The 22,508-nt window shown below is 36.6% G+C and overlaps 1 protein-coding gene across 4 annotated transcripts; it reads right to left on the reverse strand.

Moving 5' to 3' along the window:
• Positions 1-1,083: 1,083 nt before the first annotated feature.
• Positions 1,084-21,947, reverse strand: LOC145694451 (uncharacterized). 4 transcript variants are annotated; one of them, XM_081770713.1, is made up of 4 exons: positions 21,449-21,947; positions 19,056-19,692; positions 15,104-15,602; positions 1,084-5,404 (listed from the first exon to the last, which is right to left on the reverse strand). In XM_081770713.1, exons 3-4 carry the CDS (start codon positions 15,532-15,534, stop codon positions 3,730-3,732), a joined length of 2,106 nt encoding a protein of 701 aa, XP_081626839.1. In that variant the 5' UTR covers positions 15,535-15,602; positions 19,056-19,692; positions 21,449-21,947; the 3' UTR covers positions 1,084-3,729. The 4 variants fall into 4 exon arrangements, with proteins under 4 accessions (XP_081626839.1, XP_081626837.1, XP_081626838.1 ...); XM_081770711.1 differs by having other exon boundaries at positions 21,247-21,947; XM_081770712.1 differs by having other exon boundaries at positions 1,085-5,404; positions 19,595-19,692.
• Positions 21,948-22,508: the final 561 nt, after the last annotated feature.

Genomic DNA, 22,508 nt, shown 5'->3' on the forward strand with positions numbered 1-22,508 from the left:
TAACACACTGGGACACTAGTTGTCCACTGTTCTTTATGGTTCTAATTTATTTTATGATGGACCATTCACTTTAATAAACATTAAATTATTAAGCTGCCTCTTTCCATTTATGGCTTCAAACTGTTCTTTATTATTCCCCCATAAAAAAAAACTGGCAGGTAAAATTAGAAATACAAATGTTAAATAAGAGATATCCACTACACTCACATTTCTAGCTAGTCGTCTTGCATCCTGCTCTTCGGGAAGTTTCGAGCCCTGGATAGAGAATTTACCAACTTCTACTATTTTATATAATACTACATAGGTATAGATCGCGCGGAGAAGAACTACTCCATTATTCTTCACTGATTTTTCTAAAAACATGCATTCAGGATGAATTTAAAGCCCGAGAAACAATAAATAGTCCATCAAAATCGAATATTTTACGAAAGTTCTCGTGCAACATGTTTAAGTATAACATATCCCGTATCTCATTATTCGTTATTAACTTTAACTTCATGCAATGGGAATCATTATACAGCCTTAAGGAAAATAGTATATGTGCCATATTTCTTCAAAGTGAAATTGTATATTTCTTTAATGAAAATTATCATGAAACATATTTTCATTTTAATTTAGGAGTTCACTCTTATATTTTTAAGAGAATTTGACCTCAAATAGTGGGATGCCTGATAAGCATCCAAGAAAATATACGCAATACTGCATCAGAACAGAATCCTTTGTCATTTGTCATAATTAGAAGAATTTAGCGAGAATTATTGAAAATTTTTTATTATATAATTTAAATGATGCTTCAAAATTTGAGGGGAGATTCCCTACTTTGGATTTTATCCACTTGTTTTTGCAATAAGCCGATCGGAATGATGTTAACGCGCTAAAATACTTGATACAATGTTTTATCAAAATCGAATAATTTTTACATATTTTATACTGGAGTGGAATGGATATTACTGCTTTTAAAATTTTTATTATTGGGAAATGTAAACCCCAAAATGGGGTTGTTATGGAAAGTTGGAGAAAGATACGAAATTTCATAACACCTGGGTAAGGTTTACAGGGTTGAACGGCCACACACAAATGTTGATACAAGTTTTAAAAGTTTACTTAAAAGTATATATAGTCTACCCATGGGATGTTGGATACTTTCCATTGTTTTTTGTCAAAATCTCAAAACATAAGAAAAAAATAAATGAAATCTTTGAGTTTAACGTCACACGCTTATGCTCGTTAGGCTAAGAGAGACGATGATTAAAACAAGTGAATGATAATAGAATTGGTGGAATGAAAAGTGGGACAAAACGTATCCTTAGAAAACCCACGGATACGATGTCGTCCACCACAAACTTACTTGGCCGGGGATCGAAACAATAAGGACGCCACGCATAAGAGGAAGCGCTCTACTACTGAGCCACCGTGTTCCACAACAAAAACATAAGAAGGTTAGAAGTTACTAGGAAACATTTAACAAGCAATACTTTTTAAAAGAAAAAATCACTACCCGATAATCATTTTTTAATAAGTGCATGAGCAGATTGATTGATTTTTTTGGGTTTTACGTCCCGTTCACCAGCGAGGCTATATGAGACGTGGACCTACTGATTAACGTGGAATCCGAACCACATGAGCTCCGGCCGGGAATCGAACCCGGGTCTCCCGCGCCAAAGGCGCGTATGCTAACCGCTTAACCACGAATGAGCTCTAGTGCATGAGCAGAATAGACTAATATATCCCTCTCCTATATGATCTTTTTAAAACCATATCAGTTATCCGGATATCATCCTTTATCTCTCATCCGGACATTATCAGTTATCCGAATGTTCTTTTATCCGGATATTATCCGTTATCTGAATTTTATGCATCTTCCGGATAAATCCATTATCCGGATATATCCGTTGTCCTGATATTATCCGTCATTCGGATATATCCCTTATCGAGATATCCGTTATCCGTCAAACGGATATTATCAGTTACCCGGATATTATAAGCCTTCTATTTTCCGGATATTATCCGTTTTGTTATCCGTCCTCCGAATATTGCAAATCCGGATAATTTTATCTCCGATATCCGAATAAAAATTATCCGGATATGGCCATCCCTAGTCTGGAGTTCTGGGTCCACTATACAGTGGACCAGTCTTCAAATTTTAACACTTCATGGTGGATTTCATTCCATCAGTTGAAAAACATACATCTTATAAACTCAGGGCACGGTATATTTCAACAAGTCAATAAAAAAAAGTGAATCTGAAAAACACACTTCAAATCAAAATAGACATGTCATTATTCTGTATCATATATACCGATAGTTAGTACAAACTACCGATAGTTTCACAGTTAGTATAAACTATACTCCCATCTAATTTCCTTTTACTTTATGGTAGTCTTTCTAATTTACGATTTCAAGTATTTAATTATTTACACTTCTCTAAAGAAAAAACTACGAAAAAACTTCGACTGTATGAAATGTGAAAGATAGCACGAGTTAAAATTAAAAGTTCCTGTTTATTACCTAGGATAAACGTATCAAAAGAAGAGATTTATCACAAAGAATCAGTCATTCAATATAATGAACGAATTAGAATACAGAATAATAAATAAATTATTTAATGTGTAACCGGAATTCCTACTCGGGGGTTTGTATCCGTCACAAATACTCCTAAGAAAAACGAACATGAGTTTTCAGGACAGAATGTCCCAAACTAACCTCTGAGTAGTTACGAAGTTTGAGGTATGATATAAATAAAATCTATAGTCACAGAGAATCAAACCCACGATTTCCATTCCATATACTATGTAATTCGCTAATGCATTAAAAATTATCCACTGAAATTCCTTTCGAAAATATTTTAGTTAATCCATAATAAATATGTTATTAGTACGGAAGGTAGTAGTGACAGGTAGTGTACATGTGTGTTAAAATTCAATTTATTTTTAATTAATTTTGAAGCAGGTTAGCTTTTTCTTTTAACGTCTTCGATCTTTGAGTTATGCGAGTTAGAAGTACATGGGAGTAGTTTGGTTCAGAGTTTATCTTTCATTCCAGCAGAAAGGGTGTATGAAACGTTTTTCGTTTCTCAACGGTATCAGAATCAACTGAGTTTGCACCGGGAATCAAAACCTAAAATCCCCCTAAAAGGAACGTAATATAAGAATATAGAAATTAGGGAGCTCGTCAAATTTGTTGATTGAACGGTTTATTTATAACTACATCTAGCATTGATTCTATCATGCTAGAGTTCAAAATTCAATTAAAATCAGTGTCGAGCCTTGGTGATCTGCAAATGGTAACAGAATTTTCACACTTCCGTTTCAACACTTGCAAAATGGAAACTCAGACTAAATCCGTTCCGACGCATCTGCAATATCTTTGATCATACACGTGTTTGTAATGAATCTCTTCTTGAGCTTCTTAAACGTAAGACGTGTTACATGTATATGAGAACTTCATTTGCAAATACATAGCGTCCAGTCTAATTTCTTTCCACATCATCGACACGTATAATACTAACGATCTGCATGTTTTAATATGTATCTGATTCAATTTGAACTTTCATTATCTTTTTATACTTTTTGCTTGCAGTAGAATTTTCAACGTTCCCTTGACGTGTATCTTTGTAAAGTGCGGGCATTGACAATCCTTACTTAGTCTATATAGGTAGGCTGTTCACAATATTACGCTTAATATTTATGCTGCCTAATTTGGTCTTTCAATAAGCCTTATCTAATGTTGTTACAGAACGGGTATCTTAGCAGTGTGTGTTAGCATGTGATTCATCAGAAAGCATTTTATTCTAAATCCCTTACCACACTGTTGGCACGTGAAACGTTTAATACCTGTATGTACTAACATATGTTTTGATAAATATTCTTTTCGACTAAATTTCTTAGCACATTCTTGGCATGTATAAGATTTCTCATGTTTGTGTATTGCCATGTGTGTTCTTAAGTTACTTTTAAGACTAAATCCTTTTCTACACTCTGGGCATGTGAAAGGTTTCTCTCCTGTATGAATTAAAAAGTGTCTCTTCATATAGGAAATCTGACTAAATTCCTTCCCACAGTGCTGGCAAGTAAAGGGCTTCTCACCAAAATGTGTGAATATGTGTTTTGCCAAATTTGAACGTCTTCTAAATTTCTTTCCACACTCGTCACATGAAAGTGATTTTTCAACAGTATGTGTTTTCATATGCTGTGTCAAATATGATCTTGTATTAAACCGCTTCCCACATTCTTGGCACGCAGCTAGTCTTTCATCACTGTGTGTTAACATGTGTGTTGCCAAACTTGAACGTCGAGTAAGACCTTTCCCACACGTTTGGCATGTAACCGCCTTACTACATGTATGTGTTGACATGTGGTTTGCCAAATATGACTTTCGACTAAATGACTTAGCACATTTTTGGCATTTGTAAGATTTCTCACCTATATGAATTACCATGTGTTTTGCCAAATCAGTTCTCCTTCTAAATTCCTTTCCACATTCTTGACATGTATAAAAGCTCTCAACTCGATGTATTACACTGTGCATTCTTAAATGTGATCTGCTTCTAAAACGCTTTCCACAGTCTTGGCACACAACAGGTTTCTCCCCGCTGTGTGTTAACATATGTGATACCAAACTTGAACGAACACCAAATCCCTTCCCGCAATGTTGGCAGGTAAAAGACTTCTCTCCAGTATGTACTAGCATGTGTGTTACCAAACTTGAACGTCGACCAAAACTCCTTCCACAATCTTCGCACGAAAACGATTTCTCACCGGTATGTGTTACTGTGTGTTTTGCCAAATCTGATGTTGTACAGAACCCTTTTCCACAGTCTTGGCAAATATGAGGTTTCTTACCGCTATGTATTAACATGTGTGTTACAAGATTACATTTAAGAGTAAATCCCTTGTTACACACTTGGCAGGTAAAAGGTTTCACACCTCTATGTTCTAACATGTGTGTTTCCAAATGTGAGTTTATAGTAAATCCCTTGTTACACACTTGGCAGGTAAAATTATTCTCGTTACTATGTTCTAACATATGTATTTTCAAACGGGAGTTTCGACTATATCCCTTACCACATTCTTGACAAAAAAAAATTTTCTTACTGGTGTGTGTCACCATGGCTGACTTTCCTTTTAACTCGATACCACACTTTTCACAGGTAAAAGGTATTCCACCAGTATATGTTACTACAGGTGTTACTAAATATGATCTTTCATTAAAGCCTTTGCTACAATCTTGACATACAATTTGTTTTTTACTTGTAGGTGTTAACATGTTTCTTCCCGAACCTGATCTTCGCGTCCATTCTTTGTGAGACTCCTCGCAAACATTAGAACTTTTAGGTAGAAGTGAAATAGTTTTTGTTCGTGTACTAGAGGTTTTTCCTTTTCTGGAATGAGTAAGATTATGGAACCTGTAAGAAAAAAAGAATTCACTGATATCGAAACATAAGCTTTTGGAGCAAAAAAATGCAAACATTTGCATATAAATCCATAATTAATAAAGATATATATTCTTCTGAATAAAGTTTTTATTCAGTATTTAATTTAACGCACTCAAATAACGTAATAAAATAAAAGCTGGTATTAAGAGTGCAAAAGCATTTATATTACAGTATGGAAATTAGTTATTTAAAAATTTACAACTTTCAAATATCAATGTTCTTTAGTAGGCCATCTTTGAGCAGGAGGATTAGAAATTGAAAGAATTACAATTGGAACTTTTATACCGTGTGTATTAGCCATGCCAAGGACGTGACTCAACTATCATAAAAATCTCAACTTCATTAGTTGTATCATAATCTGTTATGTCGTCCTATTGTAAAGATCAGATATGCTTATAGCAATATAAATTGATTTTAGTGAACCTCAAGTTAACTGATTCAAAATTTCGTCTTCCCTAAATTAACCAACTCACGCTTCCATAAAATATATTATACCCTGAACTTGTGAAAATGTTCTGTAACCCAGCTTTATAGGAGGGAAAAACCACCTTCCGTCAACGTAGCCTTGCATTAGATTTTCGTAAACACCAATTGCATCACGCAAATCCTAGTGTGGTTCCCAGTAAGTATAGAAAATATCATAATGTCTAGGCATAGAAAATATCATTAATCAGTAGTAAGCGTAGACCCCAAATTAAAAAAATGAATCATTACCTTTCTGCTCAGACTGGAATTTCATGCAATAACGTAGTGCTAGTTTTGTTCAATTGGTTGCTGCAATTGCTCACTACAGCAAGGAATAAAACAAAATAAACGGAAGAATCTTTAAATAATGCGCCGCTCTACCCCAAATTTGACCAAAATTTATCACAAAATATATCGAACAAGCCAACGATGATGTACTGTCTGTAGAGATAAAATACCTGGTCACCTTACACTCTACAAGTTTAGAATGGCGATTTCATATTATTAAGGATTTCTCATATGACCATCTTTGCGATTATTAACGTAGGAATTAAATAATGATATTGCTAGTTCATGGGGTTTGGCCTTCCGAATTACATTTCTTCAGAAAGAAATGACGCATGAAGCCTTATTTTGATAACTTAGCCAAGACGTTTACCACTCATCCAAACTAACTTCTCCTTTAACGTTACGAACACGTTATTAACAGAGAGGTAAGAGGTTAACGGTTATCCTTATAAAGAAAGGAGGAAGTGAAGTGGTGTGGTTTGTGTCTCCTTCTTAGAAAAAGAGAGTTTGCTTAAAGGCAGACGAGCACTTCGACTAAGATGTCTACACGATCAATATCTACGAGTAGGTCAAATAGGATTACTTGCAATTACAGTTAAAGTTCAGTGACAACGCTACACTTGAAATATTTTCTAATTTCTCTAATATCTATCCACATCTGCTGTACTTTGTTGAAAATGAATTTATGTTCATATTTTGTTCCATTAATTTAACTCTGAAATATATTTCCCAGATTTAACATAGACGCGAATTTGCGATTGATACTAATGAATTTGGTATTCATTTATATTTTATCTATGAAAACTGGTGGTGAAGAAATACCTTCGAAATATATTAACTGCAAGGTATCTCTCAAGGCTGAGTTCTTCTTTTACTTAACCTTACTGTTAACACGTCGTGTTATATTACATTTGAGATTTCTATTCTACCTGTGCAATTTATTTTGTTTGAAAAAGCTAATAATTGAAGTTTTTCACCTTAATGCCTTGGCTACAGGTTATTACTACGTTGATTTAGAGTGTTATTAGTTATGCTTACTTTTGTTTATGTTTGAGTTACTTTGAGGACGACAATGTTCATTTTTTCTGACTTGAACGAAGATTTAGACATGATACAAGTTGTTGAACACCAGTGTTGGGCAAAATCAATTGAAATCAATTGCAATTGATCAATCAATTGAAAGTAATTGCTCTGAAAATCAATTGCAATTGATTTCAATTTGTAATTGACAATTAATTTCAATTGCAATTGAATTCAATCATAAAATTTACAATTAAATTTCCGTCAATTGTTAATTGGTCACCAGGCAATTGCAATTTTTAATTGTTAATTGTCAATTGCAAAGGGTGCAATTGAAACATTTAATTGTTATTTGCAATTGACAATTGAAACTTGTAATTGTTAATTGTAATTGTTAATTGCAATTGAAATTAGCAATTAAAGCTGAAGATAAGATGATGTGTGTATATTGTATTGTCCACTTGTTACTGTTTTACATATTACAAATAAGGTACTTACAAGAAATGCTGGATACCTACTATCCCTTTCCCCCCTGGGAAGAAAGCCGTGAAACTAAGTATTTTTTAAATATATTATGTTTATGGATCTATTCCCCTCGAAAGAACTCTACATATCTGTCATGCATACAATAGGAATGGGCACGAGCGAGTTCGAGCGAGTTTTCTTTAAAACTCGACTCGACTCGAAGCATACATCTTTGAGCTCGACTCGAGATCTCGGCTCGAAAAATTTCCCCCAACTCGACTCAAATTCGGATCGAGCTTCCAGCCGAGTCGAGCCAATTCCAGCTAAATCCTTTGTGTAGTTTCAAGTACTATTATCTTCAAGTATCCTACATAGACAATATACAAGTAATTATCAATGATACTACTACTGTAACTATATATTATTATAACACCGTGTACCTGTATAAACATGGAATATAGGCGGTTTGTATCTGAATACTAAAAATTAGTTGACGGTCGTCAACAAATCTTTAGGAGGCAAGGACATCGGTCAAGAGGTTCTAAGTTTGAGTTCAGGAGGAGCAAGTATTCGGGCTCGAGCCAAAAATTGTTAAAAGTTATAGGACTCCAGCCAAACATGTTCAAAACTGCTCGACCCGGGTTTAGGATTGTCAACGACTCAAGCGGCTCGCTCACAGCTCATTCACTTATCGAGCCGAACCCAGAAGTGAGCCGAGCTTACAGCTCAACCAGCCGATGGCTCTCACGAGCCGAACCGAACCGAGCTGATTGCTTACCCCAACCGAGCCAGTTCGAGCCATCGGCTCAGTTAGGCTGACTCGAACCCAGCCTATCGACTCGTTTCAACGGACCTGGTTCAAGTCATTGGCTCCAATCGAGCCGAGTCGATGACTCGTCTCTACCGAGCCGGTTCAACCCATTGGCTCAGCTGAGCCCAGTCGATGGGTCATCCCAACCAAGCCAGCTCAAGCTGTACGCTCAGTTGAACCGAGCCGAGCCGGTTGACATCACTATCCCGGTGAGGTTCTACTTTGGCTAAAAAATTGAACCGTGCAGTTCTCAGCCCTGATGGTAAAAACTACAAAAAATGATATGAAATCTTTAGTTTTACGTCCCACAGTTATGCCGGTTAGGCTAAAGGAGACGGTGATGATGGGAAATGAATTGAATGAAGAAAGTGGGAGGAAACGGCAGAACCCCGAGAAAACACACGCGCACGGTGTTTGCCCACAACAAAGTCCACACGGCGCGAGCGAACCAAGGACCTCAAGCACCGGCGATGAACGCTCTAACACTGAGCCACCGCGCCCCCTGATAAGAACTACAGTATATACTTATATTGGTGCTCACGGCGTCATTAAGTTGTTCCGGCACCAACGAATTTCGAGGTACTTTGTTTTGCATCTTTTGTGCGTGTTTTGTGCCGCCTATGCGCCTATTCCCACATTTTGTGCATCACCGGAAGTGGGTCAAATTGGGCCTACAAATATGGCGGAACACGTTATTGCTCTTCCGTCACCAATGAATTTCGAGGTCGTTTCCTTCACATCGTTTTGTGCGTCTACTTCCACGTTTTGTGCGTCATGGTAAGTGGGTTAAAATGATTAGGATTTAGAATTTAGATTTCTGGGCTTTCGGCATCTAAGGCCATTTAGCCCGTCACGTTTGAGGGATAACGTCCGTCGGCGAGCACACTATCCGGGGGAAGGGAAGGAAGGAAGAGTCCTGGGACCTATAAGTTAGGTACCACCCCGGCATTTGCCTGTGTGAATGAAGAAAACCCAGGAAAACCTCATTCAGGGTGGCTGGCCTGAAAAAGCTGTTACGCTTTTTCAACCGAGTTCCCTCACCGGGAATCGAACCCGGGACCGCTCGCACCGAAGGCGAGAGCGTTAGCGACTACGCTATGGGTTAAAATGAATCCCCAAGGTGGGACCAAAATGAATCACTGTTCCGTCACCAACGAATTTCGAGGTCGCTACTTTCGCATCGTTTAGTGTCAGTTTCTTGCCGTTTAGAGCACGTATTTCCACGTTTTGTGCGTCACCGGAAGTGGCTCAAAATGGGCTTCCAAGATGGGTCGAAAGTGACCAAAAGTTCCGCCACTATCGAATTTCGAGGTCGTTAATTTCACATTGCGCACCATTTTCTGCGTCTATTTCGACGTTTTGTGCGCCACTGGAAGACGATCAAAATGGGACTCGAAGGTGGGATGAAAATGACCCACTGCTCCGCCACTACCGAATTTCGAGGTCCTTTCTTTTTCATCGACTAGTGAATTTTCGTGCCGTTTCCTGCTCCCATTTCCACGTTTTGTGCGTCACCAGCAGTGGGTCAAAATGGACTTCCAAGATGGGACGAAAATGACCCACTGTTCCGCCACTATCGAATTTCTAGGTTGTTTCTTTCACATCGTTCAGTGCCTATTTTTTGTGTCTACTTCCTCGTCTTGTGCATCACCGGAAGTGAGTTAAACGGGCCTTTAAAGTGGGAGTTAAATGGCCCACTGTTCCACCACTATCGAATTTCGGGGTCAGTTCTTTCGCACCGTTTACTGCCTGTTTTGTACGTTTTTTTGTGACACCAGAAGTGTGTCAAAATGGGCCTCCAAAGTGTGACGAAAATGACCCATTGCTTCGCCAATACCGAATTTCGTGGTCCTTCCTTTCGCATCGACTAGTGAATGTTTCGTGCCGCTTCGTGCCCTTATTTCCACGTTTTGCGCGTCACTAGAAGTGTCAAAATGGGCCTCCAAAGTGTGACGAAAATGACTCACTGCTCCGCCACTACCGAATTTCGAGGTCCTTCCTTTCGCATTGACTAGTGCCTATTTTGTTCTGTTTTGTGCCCCTATTTCCACGTTTTGTTCGTCACCAGAAGTGTGTCAAGATGAGCCTCCAAGGTGTGACGGAAATGACCCACTGTTCCAATACTATCGAATTTCTAGATCGTTACTTTCGTATCGTTTAGTGGCTTTTTTAAGAAATTTTCTGCACCTATTTCTCGTTTTGTGCATCAACCGAGGTGAGTGTAACGGGCCTTTAAAATGGGAGTTTAATGTTTCACTGTTCTGCCACTATCTAATTTCGGGATTGGTTCTTTAGCATCGTTTAGTGCCTGTTTTGTAAGTTTTGTGCGTCACCGGAAGTGGGTGAAAGTGGACCTACGAATATAATGAAACAAGTTAATGCTGTTCCGCCACCAACGAATTTGGAGGACGTTACCTTCACATCGTTTAGTCTGTATTTTGTACCGTTCTGTTCGCCTACTTCCACGTTTTGAGCATCACCAGAAATGCGTCAAAATCGTCCATCAAGGTGTGAGGAAATAGAGCCATTGTTCCGCCACTATCGAATTTGGAGGTCGTTTCTTTCGCATCGTATAGTGCCTGCTTTGTATCGTTTTGTGCGCCTATTTCCACTTTAGTGCGACAACGAAAATTGGTCAAAATGTCCTACAAGTATAGCGGAATAAGAGCACAAATCATGCACTAGCGCCATTTTCACCATCGAATGTCGAGGTCGTTTCCTTCACATTTCTTATGCATGATGTGGGTCGCTTTGTGCATCAGTGGAAGTGGGTCGAAATGGATCTTGAAAGTGGAATGAATACGTCTTTTTCTGCCATATTTGTAGGTCGTCTTTGACCCACTTTCGTTGGCGCACAAAACGTGAAAATATGCGCAGAAACGGTAAAAACATGCACTAAACAATGCGAAAACAGCGACCTCGAAATTCGATACTGGTGGGAGAGTGGGTAATTTTTCTTCCCACATTGAATGCCCATTTTGACCCACTACCATTGATTCACAAAACGTGGAAATAGGCTTACAAAACGGTAGAAATATGATGTAAAGGAAACGACCTCGAAATCGTTCCTGACGGAGCAGCATTAACTTGTTCCGCCATATTTGTAGGAAGCACAAAACGACACAAAAATGAAAATTTACCTTAATTACATGGAAATTCTAAGTTTATAAGCTTAATTATATGGAAAATTTTATACATTTGGCGTTTACGTTGGTATACTTTACGTTGATTTGGGATTCAAATTTTATTCTTTTTTTCCACTGAAAAGTATCTATAATTCAACAAGGAAATAATAATAATAATTATCTATATAATTGAATTGTAATTTGGTCCATAACAAACACTTTACCATTTCGTACTAGCTGTTCTGCCCGTTCTTCGCATGGATCAGATAAAATATCAATGTAAACAAACTGAACAACGGGATAACAATTAAGAAACATTTCTAAAGTTGGATATATTTTGTATGAATATATATCCAACAACGTACATGTGTTTTTATTGGGAAGGCCGGTGGGGAATGAATTTGAACGTAAACACTATAGGGGGTGTCACTATACATCTGAGCAACCCCGAAAAATATGGATTCGACACAAATATTGGTCATTTTGTACTACTTTTACATGTCCCAGTGAACGTCCCCTCAGACCCACTTGGTTCGAATTGTGAAAAAATCTCATCTGGCCCCCAATCAATACCGCGAAAACTATGAATGTGACACTAACATCTGCTATTTTCTAATACTTTTTACATATCCCGGTAAAAGCCCTTATGATCCTCTGGTTCCAATTTTGAAAAAAACAACGGCTCTGGACTGCAGCCGGTGGGGGCTGTATTTGGAAATCAACGCCTGTGGAAGTATCACCATTCATCTCAGCGACAGCGAAAACTCTGGATTTGACACTAATATCTGTCATTTTCCATTATTTTTACATGTCTCGCAATTCCCCACCCCCGGTGACTCCCAGCCCGCATACAATGGTGGCTAAATTTCAAAATCATCCCTAATGAAAGTATCACCATTTATCTCAGCGACCGCGAAAACTACGGATTTGACATCGGTCACTGAGGATTATTTATACGTCTCGTGATCCCCTTCATAATGCCCCCGTTCCTTAGCTGATGGGGGCTAAATGTGAAAGTAAACGCGGTCTTGAGTTTCACCATTGAGCTCAGCGACCCCGAAAACTGGATTTGACATTAATATCGGTCATTTTCGATTATTTTTACATATCTCGGGATTTCCCCGTCTGGTGACCCAAGACCCGCATACAACGGTGGATGAATTTGAAAGACATCACTAATGGTAGTGTCACCATTGATATTAGCAACCGCGAAAATTATGGATTTGACACTAATATCGGTCATTTTGGATTACTTTTACGTTTCGGTATCACTTTCCCCCCCCCTTTCCCGTTGACCCACTGCCCGCAGCCGAATAGGGTGAATTTGAAAGTTAATGCGATCGGAGTTTCACCATTGATCTCAGCGACCGCGAAAACTATGAAACCGACAGTGATATCGGTCATTTTCTACTACCTTTACATGTCCGGGTAAACGCCCTTCTGAGAACCCCTGGTTCGAATTTTGTCGAAAGCGTTTTGCCTTGGTGTAGGACCTGGACCAAGGTATATTTGACCAAAATTTGGTAACTCTCGGTCGATTTGTCTGGTCCCCAGGCAAGTCTCGGTAAACGTCCCCTGGAGACCACTAGTTCGAAAATTAAAAAAAAAAACTCTTGGTCTTGGTCTGGGGCCTAGACCAAGCTACCCGTGACCAAATTTTGAAAAGTTTCGGTCCACTCGTCTGGTCCACGGGCCGCACAAAGATAGACGGACAGACACACGAACAAACTCTATTTTATTTATATTAGAAAGGTCAGATCCGCCGTTATTGTATTAGTGCGGTGCTTGAGCGGTTAATGGTAAAAATTCAAACTCCGATGAGTGATAATTTTATAGGCTTGTTTTATTACAAGTTTAAACATTTTAGTCGGTAGAGAAGCGGGCGTGAATCATAGGTCAGAGTTGATGACAATTGGTTTTGGTGGGTCTGTGGGTCACAGTGGGTAAGAGTGGTTCATGGTGGGTGGTGGGTCAGAGTGGGTCACGGTGGGTCGTGTGTCACGACGAGTGGTTAGTCAATTGGTCGTGGCTAAAGTTTTCATTGCCCCACGCCCTCTCTGAACTATAGTGTTGAAAATTAATCAGTGAAAATCAATTGCAATTGATCAGTCAATTGAAAGTAATTGCTGTGGAAATCAATTGCAATTGAATTAATTGCCATTAATTTCAATTGCAATTGAATTACAGAATTCAATTGCAATTACTATCCACTGCAATTACTTTCAATCAATTGCAATTGATTCTCCTTTATTACTGGCCAACTGCAATTAACCATTACTTACTTCAATTGTTAATTGCAATTAACAATTAAATTTACAGATCAATTGTTAATTGTTAATTCAAATGAAATTTGCCCAACACTGTTGAACACACTGTTCCATGATCTCCAAGCGGCATACATTTCACACAACAGCTTTAAGCAATTAAGAAGCAATTACAATTTACAAAATCGCTTTCGCTTATTGAAAGTCCTTATTTGAATTCACTAAATTGTGATTCTACTGTAGATATGGCTGTGGCTAGAAAACAAGATGCCAGCATTCTAAGTGATATTTTTAGATCAGAGCTTTTTCTGATTAATGGGTGACGATATACGATGAAGATCAGTATGAAGTATTAGCGCAGGTGAATAATTGGAGTGAAGACAAAAACAATGATTTTAGGTTCGCTGCTAAAACGCTCAGGGGCATACAGGTTTAATAACACTTCCAAGCAAACAGGTTTTCCTTAGTTATCTTACGAAAAGTTCAAGCAAAGTCTAATAGCTGCCTTCAAGGACACGCTTTGCCACACATAGGAAAGCATTAAATGCACACAAAGGAATAAAACGGGGTGAAAGTATTATGTGATATATATTTATGCTAAGTGCAATCTTATCGTACGCAATGATAAGGATGAACCCTTTCGGAGAGATGTACAAATAATTATAGATAGTTTGTCTCCAGAATATATGAGACTGGCAATTGAGAAAATATACGATTTTTGACATTATAGTTTAAAGCTTGTTAGACGGAAAAAAAGGCGTGTGTACTTTTGAAACTTAGTTATTGGAAAACTTAATAATAAGACCTTTGTTAGCGAATTCTTCTCTTAAGAAGATAGCAGCTGAGTATTATTAAGTAGTCTTGATACTAATTAATGGTTTATATCTTGCTTAAGATACTGCTTCTAAGTGATCGCTGTTCTAAAGATATATAAGAAGAGTAGTTCTTAACATTACTCACCAGCGTGTCAGCACACAATCCAAATTCTCAAAGCTTGGTGTAATAAAGAGGTTTAAAGCAAGTTACCATTACATTTGAACATTTTTTTCACTGCTAAACTGTCTCGCCTCTTGCAAAAGTGAACAAAAGGTTGTTATTTTGTGTGCATAACTGTTTACAATTCTATTGTCCCATTTTAAATTACATGCAACAATAATTTAACAAAGCATCGCTACTTGGAAAAAATATATATACAAAACATAAGTTAAGAAATGAACGCATGGAAACGTACCTCAAGGAGTGACAATTGCTATTTGCTTTTAGACCATAAGTCCCTTGAACGTTCTCTTCATTTTGGTTTCCAGTAGTGTCAGATATATAACTGCTTGACTCTTCAGTGTTGCTTGTAAAATTGGTTAATTTCACATTGTTATTACTATGAAAATGTTTGATATGTGTTGTTGAAGTTAAGTCCCATTCTGCTGTTGCTCTATCCTCTTTCATTTCTGAAGCGATATTTTCTTCCCCTGTTGCACTTTCTTGTTTCTTGCATTCTAAATTTGTTGCAAGAGGATCTCTATTATCACTAGTGTTACTAGTACTTAGTTTATAATAAGGTTCTTGTAATAATTCGTTTTCTGTTTTTATTTCAACTTTAATAGGAACGTCTTCTGTGTTAGTTCCAACTTTTCTAGAATTTAAGTTGAAATAATCAAGAGCCATTTCGTAAACTCAATAACTATATACGTATGACTCTTTTAGTATTTAATGTTCAAGAGACACAAACAATTCTGAAAGTAATAAAAAATATTGTTAGTTTTGAAAATATATAGAGCGTTCCAACTTTGATTATATATATATATATATATATATATATATATATATATATATATATATATATATATATATATATATGTAGCGTGTTATTGAACTATACCGAGACACTGTAAGAGGTGATTCCTCACATAAAAATAAGAGAAAATTTCATATGGACCTATGGTGAATTGTGCATAGCTTCAGAGCTAGGGCTGTCCAAATCACGAAAAAGCCAAATTTCAATAGGCCCTATTTCGAATTCCTGAAACTGTAGATGGTGGTGCTTATCAGCGTAAAGGAGGCCATGCATACACAATCCAAAGTGCATATTTCGTCAGTTTTTAATATTTATAGAGGGTATCTCCTACAGGGTGTAATTCTCACATATGCTCCCAATAGAGTTTTCAGATATACAAGGATTTCAATGTCCAAAGTAGACAGAAGGTAAGCCTTGACAACAATGGGCATTTAATACTTCGGAGGGAAGTCGGAAGTGTTAGGAGCGGGCAGATCCATGTATTTTTGTGTTGGGAATAATGCGTGATGTGATGTATTTCGTCATGGCATATTATAAGTTTTATTCACTTATAAGCGTGAAAGAAAATATTGCAGCATGCGTTTTCCCGAGTAACAGAAACTGTGATACTGACGATCTTAACACTTCCGACACCCTGTATGGAATAGGCTGTATACCCACTGAAAATTAATGAAATATACACTTTGGATTGCGCATGATAAGGACCGCTATCAACAGTTTTTGGAATTCAAAACAGGGCATACTGAAATTTGGCTTTTTCGCGGTTCTGGACAGTTCTAGATTTGAAATTATGCACTTTTTGCCATCGGTCCATATGAACTTTTTCTCTTATTTTGATGTTAGGAGTCACCTCTTACAGATCGTCGGTATAGTTCATAAACACTCTTCTGTTTTAGATTTTTTTTAAAATATAACTAAAAGAGGATTTGTTAGTTCATAAAAGAAAATGTAAGGATCGTTATGATACTTATAACACAATAATATCCCTTTCTCCTTTTATGAAATTACAAATAGTCTTCCCTTATATTACTGAAATCAATCATTAAATAAAAAATAAAAGGATACACATTACCCTCTAAATATCTGGAAGCATATTTTTCATTAGAGACAATGTTTTATGGCAACAATCACGGGAAATGTTTGGTAGCAATAAAGATATAAAAGTTGGAAAACGGTAAACGACAATTTGCTAGTGTAGCTACAAACTAATTGTTCTGTAATAACATGACACGGCACCAAAACACCAACGTTTGTGCAACTCAGAAATCAGCGACTGGTATGAGAAAACTATTGCCATTAAGGTATGTTTTAGCGCTTGAGAGCATTGGAAAGACTGCTGATTGAAACGACGTTGATTGTGTGCAGTATAAGCTTACGTTTCCCGATAAAAATATACTCCTGAAGAGTTAGAAAATGGTGAGTGAGTGGGGATCGCTACCTGTTGAGTGTTTCAAATGAGTGGTAACATTTTGTCTTACAAATGCTTACAAATGGTAATGAACTACTATAAGGTTGGCTCTGTCCCCCTTAACTTTTACTACACCTTCTACACTTTTGGGCAGGCTACGGCCTTGTGCCAACCGTATCATTGAAGAAGAAGGGTTATGCTCAATGTTCTCATATACATAATGCCTTTGCTTTGACCAAAAGTCATTTCTTGCTCGGGAGGTTCAGTTAATGGCATATTCAAAACTCAGCCATTTTTCTGCGTTCGGTATGATACAAAAGAGCTCATATGCACAATAAAAGCTGCGTAGCGATTATTCAACGCGAATATGAAAGGGGCACAAGCTAACGAGATAAGAAAACTATTTGATAACAAATGAGCCCAAGTGAATGGCAAAAATATTTAATGATAATTTTCTTTAAGTTGCTCCCCATCACTGTATCTCATATGTATATTTCCTCAACGTCAGCAAGAAACTCAGACAACAGAAGTATGTTTTTAAGACCTGTTACAGCAAGTGAACTGCTTTCTCTTCTAAAATATCTTTCGGATTCTCGGCCCGAAGGTGTAGATGAAATCCCATCGTCTGTTATTAAAAACTGTATTCAGCTTTTTCTTTTTGCAGTCATTGTGTTATCAAATAAAATCCTCATTCGAAAGTGGCATATTTGCTGATAAAATAAAGAAAGCGAAAGTTATACCGCTTCACAAAAAGGGCAATACAGATGATGTAAAAATTACCGGCCGATATCTGTTCTCTCCGTTTTCTCGAAAGTTTTGAATATTGTGTACTATCAACATTAAATAGCTTTCTGCTGTCCCACAATATTATCTCGCTCCTTCCACACGGGTTTCAAAAATCTAAATAAACAGACACCGCCCTTTTCAACTTTTGGTGAAAGTCTCCAAGATATTAAATGATACGGAATGTGCAATAGACATATTCAACGATTTTTCTAAAGGTTTCGATAACGTGAATCACCAGGCCTTACAAAGAATTTACAACTATGGCATAAGGGGTACAGAAAACAACTCTTTATTTTCATATTTGTTAAAGAAGAAACAGCTTGTTCAAATTTCAAGACCACAAAACGGCCGACTTAGAAAGTACGAGTCATCTCCTGGTATTATTCAGAACAGTGTTCCTCAAGGGTCTATTGCAGTCCGTATTATTTTCTTAATTTACATAAAGATTTACATCAATTTCTGGACTCTCGTGATATAGTCTTATATGCAGATGATGTAAATATTTTAGTCAAACGAAGCACAATGTCGCAGCTAGAAAATAACTTTAAACTAACCGTAGAAAGATTGACAACGTGGGCATCCTGTAACAACTTAGAGATAAGTCTGGACAAATCTAAGGTACTATATTTTCATCTTTCACCCAGACTGCTAAAAACTCCATCAATACAGAACGATTCTCAACTTTTAAGTTATTCCTCTTCAGCAAAACTTTTAGGGTTAATTATTCAAGATAAACTTGTCTGGGAAGAACATATTTTAGGTTTAAACAATAAACTATGCAGTCTAAATTTAGTTTTATATAGACTACAATGCACCGTTTCTCGACATACTTTACTTTCATTAAACTATTGCAAGATATATTCACTTCTCAGTTTTGGTGTTATTTTTTAGGGAGCGTTGCACCTTGCCTATCCACCTTCCACATACGGAAAAAATCCACATGTATTATTTTTAACTTGAAACCAAGGTCATCTTGTAGAGAAACACTTGAACTCCATAGAATTCTGACGCTCCAATCTCTGTACATATACAAAAGCATTATCTTTACTAAGATTAATTGACATTCCTTTACCGTTACATCTTCTGTACATTCATATAATACAAGGCAAGCTACGGATGTTTATGTCTCGCAACAAAATTATAGCTCAACTAGAAATAGTGTGTACTCTATGTGTACAAGATTGTACAATCACTTACCACAGCATTTTAAAAACATTCAGAAAATAAAAGTGTTTAAGAATGAGATGTTCAATTTTTTTGTAGATAAAGCTTCTTACAGTGTTTCTCAATACTGACAGTGTAATTCTTAAACTAAGTATATACTTAGGTGAATTATTTGGTACCATTATTTTGTTATTAACTGTAATCTAATTTTCTTTTAGTTTATTTTACTTTTTACTATTATCGTTTTAAGTTGATGTTTTATTTTCTGACGTGTCCTATGTGCTTGGTCTTCTGCAACCTCTATGTACAGAACAGATGAAAATAAAATAAACCAAACAAAACTATGCCTCCATTCTTCGGTTTAAATCATGAAAAAATAATTATATAAATATTTCAATGCAGACGTAATTTTAATTCATGTTTCATAGGTTTATGCAGAGCCCATAGAGGATACGAGGTTCCGCGATCCTTACGAGTATACTTCACTGGTGATCTTTCCACTGACACTTTGATTTTATTTCATCCTTCCTCTCTTTGTCTCGTCCGAATCGTAGGGGGAAACCTATACACACCTGTTACGTTTCTCTGCTTCTGGCCTTTTCTAATCCTAAATTCTTGTGACGCTACGTTTTTCAATGGTGTAATCACTTCCACCAGCCATTCTTTATACCTGAAATAAGAAAGAAATATATTATAACTGCATCATATATATTTACAGTTTATATATATTTACATTTTGCATAGATTGAATATTTGGTGCTTCAAGGGACGGCGACGGGTCTTTTTTCCTATTCCATACTTGATATACTTCAACTTTCTTCTTTTTTTAACGAACCTTTGGAGAGTTACAAAATCCTACAATTTATGCTCAGTGTAGTGATAATTAGTAAAAAGAATGTACCAAATTGCTTGTTTCAAGTTGTAAAACGTACGTCATTACTACAAATGCAGATCTCACAAGCGAAAAATTAAAAAGTACGCTTAAATTTCGGTCGTTCCTATACCCGCAGGAAACCAATCTAAAGCAGCTATGAACAATAACAGTAATTAGTAATCTATTGAGTTTATTCAAAAAAAAAAAAAAAAATACTAAAAATAACAAAGCAGTAAAGCGCAATGCAGAATAAGAATACGGTTGCCAATATCTACAAATTAAAAAAAAAAAAACGATAATATTGAGGAAACCTGTTTATATAATTTGGAAATTATAAGAAAGCGGATGAGAAATGTTTGCCATTAACATAAAGTGTGCGATAGAGGAGCGAAAACCAAGAATGGCCATAGGGTTTAAGAAGTAATCTCACTTAGTTTTCAATATAGATGTTTTCGGTCCAGAATTTTTATACATATCCACTTATTTGTAAAATTAAAAAAAAAAAAAAATTAATAATATTTAGTAAGAGTGTACTTTGGACAGAACAAAAGGTTTCGTCACAGGATATGGCCTGGAAAAGGAATAAGATCAATGTTACTTGTACATAGTAGGTACGGTTTGGTTCGGTTGGTAATAAGTTTCTGTGAATGTTCTACCCAAAATGCAGAATACTTTAATTAAAAATATTTTGCTTTATATTTTAATAAACCAGAGTGTTAACAATCGAGACATGTTGTGTATTTACCCGTTGAGATGCGTTAAATAAAGTCTAACCTGAGATGCACAGTTTTATCCATAAAGTCATTATACATATTAAACAAACTAAATAAATGTTTCAAAATATCGTGCTAACTCATGACGCACAAACACAAAAGCGTCCAAGAGTAAAGGGACCACGTAATGCGTAATTTGCGTTAGTAACATGCTGTTACTTTGGAACACAAATGTACAAGCAATAAAAACATCGGTATGTCACCTTAAGATTTTTACTAACTAATAAATATATAACCCAACATGTAACGTAGGAGTTTTCCTGCTATTACAGTATGATGTGCTATTCTTGTTTATACATATACACACAATCACTGACGAGCCTGCTCCCTACAGACTTTCCCTCTCGGTATCGGTTCAGTCCGCTGTCATGCCTCGGTTACACCTAGCAATATTTATTATTTATTTTGACACAATACTTCGTGTACGTATATTGAAGCAAACCTAAATTAAAACTGTACAGAGATGTGCATATTCTCATCACCATGAATGGTTTAATACGGATAGATGATTTGATTAAAATGACGTATATATTCAACGAATGTATGTATGGATCCCTACAAAAAATCTGCACCTTACCTTAGTTTCTATTTGAGAAATTAAAAATTGCACATTCTATGACACAAAGCTGGTACTAACTAACATCACTGTTTCTACTGTTTCTTGCACAACCCTACAAAAAATTTTGGTTTGTCATTTTTACATATGCGGGCATTTATGTTTATATCTTTTGTATTTATAAGCACGAGTCAGGTTAGTACTTGACATTGATCATTCATACTTTCATAAACTGCTTAATAGAAGTTAACGGTCCTTGCGAAGGCACTTTTCCATGCGATCATCCCTGTCGTGTCTTGTCGTAAACCATTATCGGTCAAATAGGTCGGTGCACCGGCTCACTAGTCATATGTGCTACCATTGCAAAAATGGTCAAATTGTACCTCAAACAGAGAATTTATGATTCAAAAGCAAAATAGAATAAAATACAGGACACAATCGGGATAAGGACATAAGTCGGGAAAAAAGTCAAAATCAGGAAAAAGTCAAAGTCAAAGTCGGGAAAGGAGGTCAGACAGGGAAAGAGGGCGAAAAGCCAAGGTGAACAGGGCAAAAAAGTAGAGGAAAGTGGGAAGTATAAAATGAAAAGATAAAGGAGAAATAGAAAGTGTAGGAAAAAGAAGGGAATGTATGTACGTGTAAATGGAACAGAAAGTGTAAGTGTAGTGTAGGTGTATCACAGGGCCCACTTAATCTCCTTCCTGACGGAGTATCACCAGCCACGATGCACTCACTAGTACAGCCTCTATCAAACTCCCTTACGCGCATTTATAATCGGGCGGAAGTTACGAACAGGGTTCAAGGTTCAAGGTTCAAGGTATTTTCCTTCCTTCTCTTCGGAAGTTTGGATCCTGAAAAAAGAAAAAAAAGAAAGTAAATATTGCTCTTTTTTTCATTTAACGTTTTTTATTTTCTTTTTCCACCAAAATTCAAGAAGTTCTTTGGTATTTTCTATTTCTTTCTCACTTAGTTCCCTTCCATTTGCATTAAAACCTAGCCTCCAAGCTAATTTAACCAAATTTCCTTCCTCTTTCATTTCATCGATCCATTTCCATTTTTCCCTGATTTTTTGGGTTTCTTCATATTTTAACAATACGTGTTCTAATGTTTCATCTTCTATAAAACATAATTGACATTTTTCGTTCACTTCTTTAAATTTTTTCAATCTTACCCCTGTTTCAAGGCTCCCTGATCTGGCTTTGAAAAGTAAAATGCTTTGTAAATCATTGTTCGTATAATTTATTTTCTCATAACGCTTTTTATGTGTGTATATTCCTTTCAAA

Source organism: Thermobia domestica, chromosome 9 (genome assembly GCF_964235325.1).
Source record: "Thermobia domestica chromosome 9, izTheDome1.hap1.1, whole genome shotgun sequence".
Lineage (NCBI taxonomy): Eukaryota > Metazoa > Arthropoda > Insecta > Zygentoma > Lepismatidae > Thermobia > Thermobia domestica.